Below are 12,027 nucleotides of genomic sequence, written 5' to 3' on the forward strand. Positions count from 1 at the left end.
ATATTTTACTGCTAGACCCTTCTGGGGGTCTCACTGCAGCCGTTTGCATGAATTAAGTTATGTACAAAATTATTTGCAAGGCCTGAGACAGAGGTCATGCAGTATCTTAGAAGAGGAAAGCTTTAGTAAATATTGTATTATTTTTTTCCTCTGTTATTCTCAGTGCCCTTGCAGAGCTCTTCAAGGCTCACAAAACCATGGTGCTTCTTAGGAAAGGGCAGGAAATAAATTCAGTCTTGTTTTGGGGATGTTAACATTAAACTGGTGAAGATTCTGGAGCAGCTGCTCAGTATGAGCGGGGTGACCTTTTAGCAATTCAGTTGTCGGTGTGTGAAGTGATTTATGGGATGATGAGCCTTTTAATTTCTTTGGGGAGAAACTATTTTAAACCACCTCTTTCTGATAATAAAAACTGCTATTCCACCTGCCTTGATTTGTGTTAAGACCGAGGGATAGCGTGAGCCCAGAGCAGGGAGTTGAGCCTACCTGAGTCTTAACCCTTGCTGTGCTCCTGAAGCAGGCAGTAGTGTTGGGCATTTTGGTGAGGCTTTGTCCACCTGAATTCTGTGGTTGTTAAGTACACTATGGTAGTTAAAACTATTCTAATATCATAGCATGCCCCTTTCGAGTTCCTTCTACATACCGGTGGAGGTATTGCTCTTCTGAAACAGGCCTAAGCTAGATTCACATAATTGTGTTCACAGTGTTTGTGTGTTCACAGAATTTTACTGCCATCGTTGTTTTGGGTTTAGAAACGGCAGCCCTCCATCACTGCAACCACAAAAACACTGGACGAACCCAGAAATTTGTACAAAAACACATGCTGAAGAAGGCAACAAACTTTCTTCCTCTTCTGGCATCTGAAAACAGCTAGCATGAGTGTTAATCCTCCTCAGCCTGGTAGCTGAAAGCAGAGAGCCCTGCTGAAATGTCAGGATTTCTAGTGGGATCCCTGATTCAAAACCTGTGATATAAATTGCAGCTGAAAATTCTGCTTGCAGAAGGGGAAGGCTCGTATCACTACTTCTCTTCTTTCTTCATAGGCTAATGAATTTATAGCATTTTAGTAATAGGCTTGCGCTCAGAGGGGTGGTGGATTAGAAGCAGTTACGGCAGTGCCTGTCTTCTACAGCTGGACAAACAGACTTCTGTGGGAGAGGTGGTTGTGGCCAAACTGAATTTATTTTGTGTGAAGTAAATAGATCCTTAGTTGGAAATTTAGGTGAAAACTAAAGAAATTCCTCTTGGGGACCTTGATTTAAATTCCTTTTTCAGCATTTCTTTTTATTTTGTATTTATTTCATGCTTTTATCAACAATGCATTATATGACTGTGTAATTTAATTCATATTATTTCCAAAATGTTTTGTATTGTTTTATTATAATTCTGCGGTCTCTAAATGTCTTTTGATTTTGAAGATAGCATTTCTGTCTGTAACAAGCAGTTTCCATGGGTTATTTTACTTTAAGAGACCACAGACAAATAAGTAACAACATCAAAATGGATTTTCTTGCAAACTTCTGTTTCGCAGAAAATTCAACAAATAATTTTTTTGTTGTTGTTCCAGATCTGACTGTTGTGGAATTTTAAATATTAAAAATTTTCATGCAAATAGAAGTTGCATGTTTTTTAACCAACTTCGCTGCTTTTATTCTGAAATTAAAGGCCTCTTCTCCAGCTCTTCTGTAAATTGCCAGGCAGCTGGGGGCTGTTGTCTGCTGAGCTTCTACCTTCCTGCTCTAGCATTTATTTTCTCCCCTCTGGTCAACGCTTGGTTTTACCATGGGTGTTTGACTTGGCCCACATGAGAAAACAAAAGGAGGAAACTGTGCCTCAGTGGTGAAAGTGTGTCAGTTCATTTTGTAGCACAATTTTGATTCTTTAAAACGGAAAAATTTTGGAAGCTGGAATTGTATGGAGGCTGCAGAGACCCAGCAGTGACTTCCAGGTCTGTAAGGCTGGGCGAATCCTTCCGTGTAAGATCAGGTCACTCCTGGTGCCTGTGGCAGCCCAGGTAAATCCGATAGCACGCAGGCTTCTTTGTGAAAGGTGTCCCTGAAAGCCTGATTTGTTCCTCCAGTGTTCTGCAGGAATTGTTCCTTACAGGGTCCCCTCAGAGTGCAGGCATCTGAGACATCCGAGGCATTTGTTCACAGCTGTGAAGTGCATTTTTTATACCTTTATAAGGATAATTTAGTTTCTTTGGGCCTCAATTAACTGTCTGGAGCATAGGGAAAAAACGAGCATGTGAATCTCTTGAGTGAGAGGGCTGTTGTGCTGATAATGGTGTCTTGGACAACAGGACCTCAGACGCTGTGGTGATTCCACAAAAAATGCTTGTTTTCCTCTGTGTTTTCACTTCCACTTCCCTTTGTGATAGGCTTAGCTTGTTAAATTACCCTGCCTAGGGCTGGTGTGAGTCTTGTTTGACACCCAGCGGAGAGCTGATTCCCAGCTCCGTAACCGGAGCAGGAATTGCCGCAGCTTTACTGCTGCCCTCGCTGCCTCACGTCAGGCTGCCTGACTTCAGGCACCTCGTTCACCTCTGCAGGTCGGGGACTAAAATTTCACTTGCGGCTGGTGGAAAGGTGGATCTCCCCAGAGGTCCCTTCAGGGCACCTCGCCTTGAAGCGTAATTGGGGTGCTCGAACCAGCCGACGGGAGCTGCTTTTGGTGGTTTACAGGGGGCTTGGCTGACAGGCCGGGCTGCTGTGAGCTGGCGCACCCCCGTGCGTGTGGCACCGCTACCAGGCGGGCCTGGGTGTGCTCCAGGAGCCCCATCCCAAAGAGATGCCTTACCTCGATACACCCTCTGTCAAAACCCACTCCTGTGCTTCTTCCCTGTAGACATTCGTCAATGACGTGAGGATTCCTGACCAGAAGTACATCACCCTAAAACTGAACGATGTCATTCGCTTCGGCTACGATATCCTTTCCTGTCTGAAGATGCAGGCTTTGGGTTTTGTGCTGTTTGCTGCACGGAGGGTTAACAGTCCCAATTGTGGCTAATGACTAAGGGTGTTTGTTTGGCCTCCTGGAGCCATTGGATAGCTCATCAGCTTTTGTTTCTCCACCATGGACCTGATTCAGAACAGATTAATCAAGATTCCTTCATTGGACTTTGAATCAGGCCCTGCGCTGGCAGTGGTGACCGCAGAGGTGCCACATCAGCCTGTCTAAGGGAAGGGTTGTGGGTTTTTTCTTATTTGGGATCTCTGGGTGGCAGCTGTAGCTGGTACCAGCCTGGGAGCAAACATGTTTCGTGTGCTTTTGTAAAAAATATTTTTTTTTTATTCAAGTCATTTAATGTGAGTGTTTTTATCATTCATTTTGCCCAACTGCTTGCTTGCAGACGATTTGCAGGTCTTTGGCACGCTTAGCTCTGGGGACTTGTGGTCAGACCCTTGATTCTATATCGATTGAAGCTTGCTCCTGCAAATTGTTTCTGCCGCGAAATGCAAGAGTAAAGCACTCTTTAGCAACAGAAAATTTCACCTCTATCTGGGGAGGCCAGGCTGCTGTTACTGCTTGGGTTACAGAGGCACATCCTGCTAGGATTTGCTAAAATGCCTTTACCTTCATCCCATTCCTTCTCATCCTGATGTGGCTCTTTGGCTGGCTGCTGTAGATCAACAGAGGTAAGTAGAAGCTCCTACTGCTGCCTTTTCTTAACACTGTCAAATCCTTTTTTCAGAAGTGCACTCTTTCAATTGCTTCGAACTGCTAAACTTTACCTGCTCAGGCTGAATTTAGAAGTCACAAATATCTTCTCCAGGTTTCTTGTTTTATTTGTGAGAAGTTTAGGTTAAAACAACCCAGACGTTTCTGAGAATAGAAGCAGGGAAAAAAGGTTGGCTGGAAAACTCTTGTGTGTCCTTGACCCCAAGGCCACATTCTTGTGCTCTTCATTGTTCCCATTATATATATGATATTTACAGATAACAAATCCTTGCTTCATGGTGGTACTTTTTTTTTTTTAAAGTGAGGTAGTTGCTAAATCTTTTTGGACAAAACACAACATAAAAATACACCTCAGAGGAGACAGATTATTTGCCTTTAGAGTACGGTTTGAAAAGGGTGCAGCTCATGGAGGTTCAGGCATAAATGGGGAAAAGTCCTGAGTCGCCCCTTGCTGAGTGCTGCCCAATACATAATCATGTAGGGTCTTGTCATGGCAGGTGGCATCTCAGCACACACCTGGTGAAGCATGCTAAAGTCAGCCTCGGTTCTAGCTTTTCTTGACTTTGCAGCTTTGCAAATGTTCTTTTGATGTAACTGGTCACGTGTCTTCTGGTCTCTGGATGTGTGGGGAAACTCGTCGTTTTGCTGTAATTCCAGTCGAGCAAAGGCATAAGCCAGTGGTGAGAGCTTGGGTAGATTTTAGTGGCCGTGATACAGGTTTAAACTTTTTATAGAAAGTAATTCTGAGCATTAAGCAGCTGAGTTAAGTGCTTAGTCCTGCAGCCCTTACATGGATATTCATGTGAAGTGAATGATTGCATTTATGAATTGTAGAATTTATTGCCCTCAACAGGAAAACTTCTGAGAATGTAGGTTTTAGACGTGGCTCTTTACTTTGGCAGGATTGCTGTAGCAGTTAAAATCTCTTCCTCTCCTTTGCTGCTTTGGTGCCACCCTTTTTAGCAGTGCTTTGTGCCCACCGTGTGGATGGCAGCATCTCCTGTGGCCTCTGAGTCAGCTGTGCTCTATTGCATAAGAGCGTTTGTCTCTTTTCCATTTACAGCTTCACTTACAGACTGCGTGGAGTTTCCCTGCTATGCCAGTATCTCTTAGTTTATTTTTAGTTTAACATTTTCCATCTTTCCTTTTTCCTCCCTTTTGCTCTCTGCTGTCCTGATTGGGTTGCTCATGATGGTATTGCCAGATGCTTCCTTTGTTGTTTTTTTTCCGCAGCATTGCTGGGGATTATTGCCTAGGCTCAGACATACTGAATGCCTCCCTTCCTAAGAGGTCACAGCAGCTCATGACCTGATTTACTTTTCATCCAGGAAACTGCAGTGGCTGAAAAGCCTTGCCTCATCCTGACTGTGCGAGACTGCTCCATCCTGGCCAGGATGCTGTGGGCAGAGAGCGGTCAGGCAGGAGCTGAGAGGAGCAAGCAGGGTGCAAGTTGAGTTGGGGTTCTCATTGCTCCCTCATCCTGCACCAAGCTGCTGGTGCTCTCCAGAGCTTCTCCTGCCCCTTTTCTGTTGTGTGCCACTCTTCAGTTGGCACAGGTCCCGCTATCAGACGTGGTTTACCCTCTGTTGAAAAATATGTATGGCAAAGACGGGGGTGGAACGCAGCGAGGGTGGCTTTTAGCGCCCCGTGCATTTAAAGTGTCACTGTTTTTATGATCTTGTTTTCTTTTAGTAGTGACTAAGTGCTAGATTTCTTTCTGCATCTGATTCCTCTGCTGTTTCCTTAACAAGTTCTGTACATTCGAACATGTATGTCCTGGAGCAAATTCAACACAAAGTCCCAGAAGAAGCATTAAAGGTAAGGGGGTGCAGGTGCAGGTTTTTTTTTTTCAGTGTGCTAGTCAAGCAGCCTGAAGTGCTAAAATAGTCTTGATGGCAGTGAAATGATCCACAATGTTATGCTGTCCTTGGATTGAGACTTAAGAAAACCTTCCTTTGAGGAGAGAGACGTTTCTCAGTTATCTCTGCTCTGATCTCTCTTATCCCTCTGCTAACATGTAGATCAAGTTATTTATGATTTTATGACTGCCAACAAATAAAGGTTACTAAAGCTGTGCTGTATTAAAGAACAGTCAGCACATTAACTTCTGGATGAAGCAGGGGAGAATTTGTTCCCTTTCAGAAGTGGAGCATGGTTGCCTTTCTCTGTGTGTGGTGACTTTAGGCCAGATCCATCACGTTTCCTCCATCAGGCTGACATTCACTTCATTTATTCCTATCACCTCATCTTTGCCTTCAAGCTCCCCATTTTCCTTACCAAGAGGTCCTCTTACGAGTAAGGTGTTTTTTAAACAAAGAGTTCAGTACTGGGTATAAAATATTCAAGCATCTTCTAATCTAATGCAGAAGAACAACCCCTTCTAGGCAGGAACGCTGCCCTTGTTCAGCTGAGGGACCAGGTTATCACTGCCAAGCATCCAATGCTGTCGCCTTAGCCCTGGTTCCAGTTCTAGGACTTGGGTAGGATCAGAAGTGTAACAGCCAGGATTGGCTAAATGATTCATTGAATTTACTCAGGGGTACACGAATGGGTACACTCTTTTATTAATTTACTTGTAATAAACCCACTTTTAATGAGTTCATTTACTAGGCCCCAAGTTAATAATGGAGTCTGTTCTAAGGCATGCTCATCACTTTCCTGGCTGATGAGAGGGTTTGGAAAGAAATAATTAAAATATATTTTAATTGCCTTTTCTGAAAGATTGAGATAATGCAGATGAGGGCCCAGAAAGAATTTATGATGTTACTTTAACAACAAAGGGGATTTCAGGATTTGAATCCTGAACGGAAAATGGCATAAGTTCTGATTGTTCTCAGTTTACTCTGTAAAGGGTTTGCTAATCAGCTATTTTGCAGAGCTGTGTCACAGTGACCTTCTCATGGGCTGTAATTGTCACATACTGTCTTCCAAATGAGGTATTGGAAAGCCTCTCAAGTGGCATTTCTGCTGCTCTCTAGCCTCTACTTAGGTGTGTTTTCTTTCTGTCACAGAACATAGCCACAGTATTTGCCTTTGCACGATCCATTTGCGGGGAAGGGTGGTTGGTTATCTGCCGTGGGCTGCCACGCGGGTCTCACGGGCACGCTGCAACTGTCCTTATGTCCCTGCAGCACGAGAAGTACACCAGCCAGCTCCAGATGAATTTCAAAGGCACGGCAATGAAGAGGGCGGAGCAGCCCATGGAGCATGGTGTCTACACCGAGTCCCAGCAAGCGAAGCTGGAGAAAGGAGAGAGGAAACCAATTACAGGTACTTGCTCAGAAACCAGTTGTTCGAGATTCAGCAGAGTCAAAGCGCTGCTTAATGCCTGCACTGGGTCAGAATGAAGTGCAGTGTGGGTTAGGTACAAGGAGCGGGTCATCTTTCTAAACCTCTGGGTATTTCAGATTCTCAGTTTTCAGAGATTCAGCCTCCCAGGAAAAAAAAAAAAAAAAAGAAATTGGCGTGGTGGTTCATGCATGCCTCGTCACTGTGCAAGTGCTAGTGAACCTGTGGGCTGAGCAGGTTTGGTAAGTTCTTTGGCACCTGTCTGGTCTATTTTTATGTTCCTAATCATGAGCTGGTGTTTGAACAGAGATGGTGACTCACAGTGGAAGATGCATGGCTGCTGTGGCGTGGTACTGGCAGCCGGGTGAAGCGGTAGCAAGGGATTTGTTCCAAAAAGCCATGTATGGTCTTAAATTACTGTATTTCCTAACACCCCATGATGTGGGACTGAAACTGACTGCTGAACTGGGAGGCATTTGCTTCAGGTTCATTGTTACCTGGCTTCAGAACTTTTCCATTTGAAAAATTCCTTTTGTTGCCTGTTTCTCTACCCACTGCTACCTTCCTTTAGAGCCTCCTTTTCATATCTGCCTGTTCCTCGCCGTGGTGGGCCAGGACCTCCCCAGCAGTCTTATCTGAGCTTCCTACCTCCTGTATGTACTACCCTGGCATGTATTCTCCCTGCTCTGTTCAGACGTCAGCTGGTGGCCTTCAAGAGCTTGATGATACACAAAAAGAGGAAGAAATGTGATATAAAGCATCCTGATGACTAATGACTGCCAGTGGTAGTCTTGCTCGCCAGGATGGCAGAGCGGTGGGAAGCTTTAGGTGTAGCAGAGGCAGCCCATCTGCAAAGTGGCCTGTTGGAGGCAGGAGAAGGGTGAGTGGAGGGAAGATGATGGGCAAGTAGGAGTGAGACCGCATCTTGGGAGAGCTGACTGAGATGTAGACACAGCAGCTTTCTAGAAACGCGTGCAACTTTGGGTAAATCCATTAAGGTTTTCTGATACCTAATTGGAATGGGTTGGCTGACCTTAATCTCCTCTGTATTGTCTTTGTGAAAATCCCTCTAAGCTGGCATAGCACACTAAAACAAAGTAGTGTTTCTCTCCCATATTTTTGCCTCTGTTCTTGTTGCCTCCACTCGTGCGTGGAAGTGGTATGTGTGCCTGACTGCTTTTCTCCGGGCTGCAAAACCCTTCTTCGTGTGGATTTAGTGCTTTTGTGGGTCACCCTCCCCCCGTGGATGGTGCATTTAGGACTTTACCTCGCAAGCGTGGAGTTAAAGGGATGAAGTTGGGGATTAGCTGTGATACCATGGAGGGTGAAAAGAGGTGAACCTCACTGGGGAGAGCTCTCAGCTGTGCTGCGAGGGGTGTTGGGCTCTTGGGAGGTGTTGCCAGTAAATGGACTGCGAGGCCCAGGTGGAACCAGCTTGTGTTTCCCTGCCTGACTGTGTGAATATTCTCATTTTTATTCTTGCCGCCTTCCTGGTTTTAGCCTACACAGCATAGCGGTTGATATTTGGAAAATCTTCCAAGTCAGGAGACACTTGAGCAAGGTGCCCCTTCCCTCAGCATGCGGTTCGCAGGCCTGCATTACGTCTCTGTCACTGTTAGTGGGCATAGACCATAGCTGGAAGGTTTAAAAAAATAACAATAAAAGCTGTCAGTACTTGCTGGGGGCCAGCGGCGCTGCATGTTACATACAGCGGGGCTGGTGGACCCATGTGAGAAGTCGGTGCTAAGCCACTGGAAGATGGAGGAGTTCAGGATGGTTCGTGGGAAGCATTTTGCTGGGTTGGACTGGAGCCTGTGGAAGGAGGCTGAGGATTAAATCAGCGCCTCGCTCCCCAGAGAGCATCTCCGTCACGTGAGCAGAATGATCAGTGGGTTCCCTTTTCCTCTGTGATGTGACTAATTCACCTTGTCTGCAGCTGCACACATGCACAGTTGTTTTTTTTTCTCTGGTGCTTGGAGGGGTGGCAGCAATTTCAACGATCAGCAGAAAGAAGAATGCGGTGTTCTTACGGGGAGTGGGCTTGCTTAGTGGCAGCAAAAAGAGGCTTTGGGGAAAAGAGCTGTTTTGCTAAGCCCGTAGGTATTTAGGAATTTGCATTGACTAATTAAAGCAAGGTCTGGGGCGACAAAAAGCCTTTAGAAGGATCGCTTCCCAGGGCCTGGCTGGAAGAGAGGCAGAGGCAATGCAAGCTTTGAGGGAAGAGGTTTAACAAAACAATGCGAACAATTAGAGCTGCTTAGAAATGGGAGGAGGTGAGGGGTTGAGGATAAAGAGATCCAGCCGAGGGAATTGAAAACAGCTCAGCCCTTTATTCTTCGTGCTGTCGAAGGGGCAGCGTTTTGGTTTGTGTTGCCTGTAAGCAGGAAACCATCAGTCTTTGGGAAACGTGTTTTAAGGCAAGGAGCTTGGTAAGACCTGTGGGTTAGATATTGGTATGAATAAGAAAAGTGCCCACAGTTCAGCTAGTTAATGCGAAAAATAGCCATCAGCGCTCATGTGTAAAGCCTCAAGTCATGGGGAGGCCAGGTACAGCCTTGAGCGGAGCAGATTTTAATGCTGTCACGCTCCCCGTCTGTTGCTACCTGAGTTGAGGTACTGGATGAGATAAGCTACTTTGTGGTCTTCTCAACACATCATTAATCCTCAGGCTGATCTGAATTCGTTATTATTTTTTTTTAAAGCCCTCACAGGCTGATGGCAGTAGATAATGCTGAAGCTGATGACTAACCTCTGAATAAGTGCTGCAGGCCTGAGTTTCCACGCGGGGAGGCTGCCCGCAGCTTCCAGCTGAAGCGGGCATCACCGACTGCAGGAGCAGGACTTGAGTCTCTCCCGGGATCCTTGAAACAGGCTTTCTTGCTGGGTTGGTGCTGGTGTAATTGCAGAGTGCTGCGAGCAGAGCAGCCGACTTACAAGTCGTGTCTGTGTCCGGTGCTGAGGTCAGCAGGCAGCGTGGAGGGAGGCAGCGGGAGTTGTGCCGAGTTGTGGGGTGGTTTCCATGGTCCTTGGCTGCTTTCCCCATGAGATCATGGTAATAGCTGCTTAGACACACAGCCCTGCTCTAGCCTTTAATTTAGGAGAGCGGCGGTGGTGTATCTGCTTTTCATCTGTGCTGGTTTGGTGGTACCTGCAGCATGTTAAAGGTTTCGCTGCGTAATTGGTACAAATAAATTTGTGATTATCAGCCTGATTTGAAAGCCTCCAGGATTTGTGCGTGCTCACAGCAGGTACAAAAGACCAGGGTTTAGGTTCACTTGCACACAAAATAAACACTGCGGTGAAGAGCCGAAGAATTGCTTCGTGTTTATTCCTGCTAGGTTTGAATTCTGGGTTTTGGAGGGGAGGAAAAAAGCAAAGACATCAGAAATTAGTTTAGAATGTTTGAAAGCTAGATTATCCTTTTCTTTTTTTCCTCCCCCCTCTGCCATAAGCAGCCTACTCTACATCTTTTGAAGATGGACACTTAGGTTATTAATAATGAATCAAAAATGGCTTGACTTCGAGCAAGCTGGATTTCTCATGCTGTTGTTATGACTTGCATCAGACAGCTTCAAAGCTGCATGTGCTTCTGTCAGCAAAGAAATGTGCTGTTGCTGTCCGTCTCTCTCTCGTGACTGTTTGAAGCTCTGCAAGGACTCAGGCAAAGCGCAGCCCTCGGTCCTGTCCCAGCCAGGCAGCCTAGAGGAGAGCTGTCTTCAGAGGAAATGAGAGCCCTCTGTCATGAGAGCTGCCTGCTCGTCGTGAAAGGCGTTCTGCCCACTTGCTGATGGAGAGCAGCATTAACACAGACTTTCCCCTTTCCCTTTCATCACCTGTACTGTATTTTTGGTCCTGCTGTTGTTCCGTGTGATTCACTTCTCCCTAAATACACCCCTTGTACTGAAACATCTCATTTTCTCTCGGGGTGCCTCTCCTTCAGATGATCAATAGCCGTCCATTCATTTAGCAGGCCACGTTCTTGCCAGACTCGTTAAACAAATGGACATCCCTCGTTTTGTGCTGAAGCAGCCTTCGTTTTTTCTTTGGAGCGAGAGCCCCAAAGACTGAAATCCAGGAGCAGAACATGTACGTGTCAGTGGTCTTTCCTGTACTACGCTGTCACCCATAGCTCCGTGTTTATCTGCCTGAACGCTTGTGCTGACCTCAATTCAGTTATCTAAAGGATGGTTTCCAGGCTGTCTGCCTGAATTGATGAGCCAAGAAATATGTCTAAATGAATTGGCACCATCTGGCCAGCCTGGCACGGAGTCGAGAGAGGTGGTAACGAGCTGCCATCAATGGGAGGAAGTCTCGTATCATTAAAATGACTGTTTGTTAGTTCTCGTAGTTGTTCCTTGCTTTGCTGCTGACTCGAACAAACCTTGAGCCTCTGATCCTCCAGGAGCTTCCAGCTGACGCCGAAACGTAGCAGACAGGTTGCGGCTTCGGAGCGGGGTGCGTGGCTCAGGACGCAGGCAGATGCGCTGCTCTGGATGCTGCCGGCCCAGGTTGAGGTTTGCTACCCAAAATACATCCCAGCTGGTGAGGAGCTGAGCCCCCGGCAAAAAAAAACGTGTGTGTAGCTGCTACCTGGCCTGCTGCTGTCACAGCCATCTGGTTTTGCTGCCTTCCTATCACCTCCTCCCCCTCTTCTATCCAACATTATGGCACTAGAGCTGCAGTGGCTGTCAGGGCGGTTGTGCTGGCAGGTTAGAAGGGGCTGCAGTTTCTGGCATGAGCAGGGCAGCGAATTCATGTCGCTGGTCTGGAGTCACGGAGATTTTACTCTGGCTCAGGATCTGGCCACTTTGAGTGGTAGCTGAAAATGCGGGTGTTTGTGTCACTTGATAATGTTATTTAAAATGCAAATTAACACAAAGGCTCAGTGGAAACATTAATTGCTCTTAAAATACTGAAACTGGCCCCAAATAGCGAGATACCGACTCCTCGGCTTCCCATCTGTGCTTTTTGCAGTCTTTCAAATGAAGTCCTCGTTCTCTTTAGGGACTGGGAGAGGGAAGGAATGAAAACACCCATGGAAGTGATGTGCTGGGTTGC

General features: G+C 46.2%; 1 protein-coding gene across 8 annotated transcripts in view; it reads left to right on the forward strand.

Moving 5' to 3' along the window:
• CEP170B (centrosomal protein 170B) overlaps nucleotides 1–12,027 on the forward strand; it is a 57,024-nt gene that overhangs the window by 12,788 nt on the left and 32,209 nt on the right. For all 8 annotated transcript variants that reach the window (XM_083836743.1, XM_083836741.1, XM_083836737.1 and 5 more), the window contains 3 exons: nucleotides 2,848–2,926; nucleotides 5,441–5,499; nucleotides 6,813–6,951. In XM_083836743.1, the coding sequence (XP_083692869.1) occupies nucleotides 2,848–2,926; nucleotides 5,441–5,499; nucleotides 6,813–6,951 (277 nt within the window). The remainder of the gene's footprint in view (nucleotides 1–2,847; nucleotides 2,927–5,440; nucleotides 5,500–6,812; nucleotides 6,952–12,027) is intronic.

This window comes from Anser anser (assembly GCF_964211835.1).
Source record: "Anser anser genome assembly, chromosome: 5".
Taxonomy (NCBI): Eukaryota; Metazoa; Chordata; class Aves; order Anseriformes; family Anatidae; genus Anser; species Anser anser.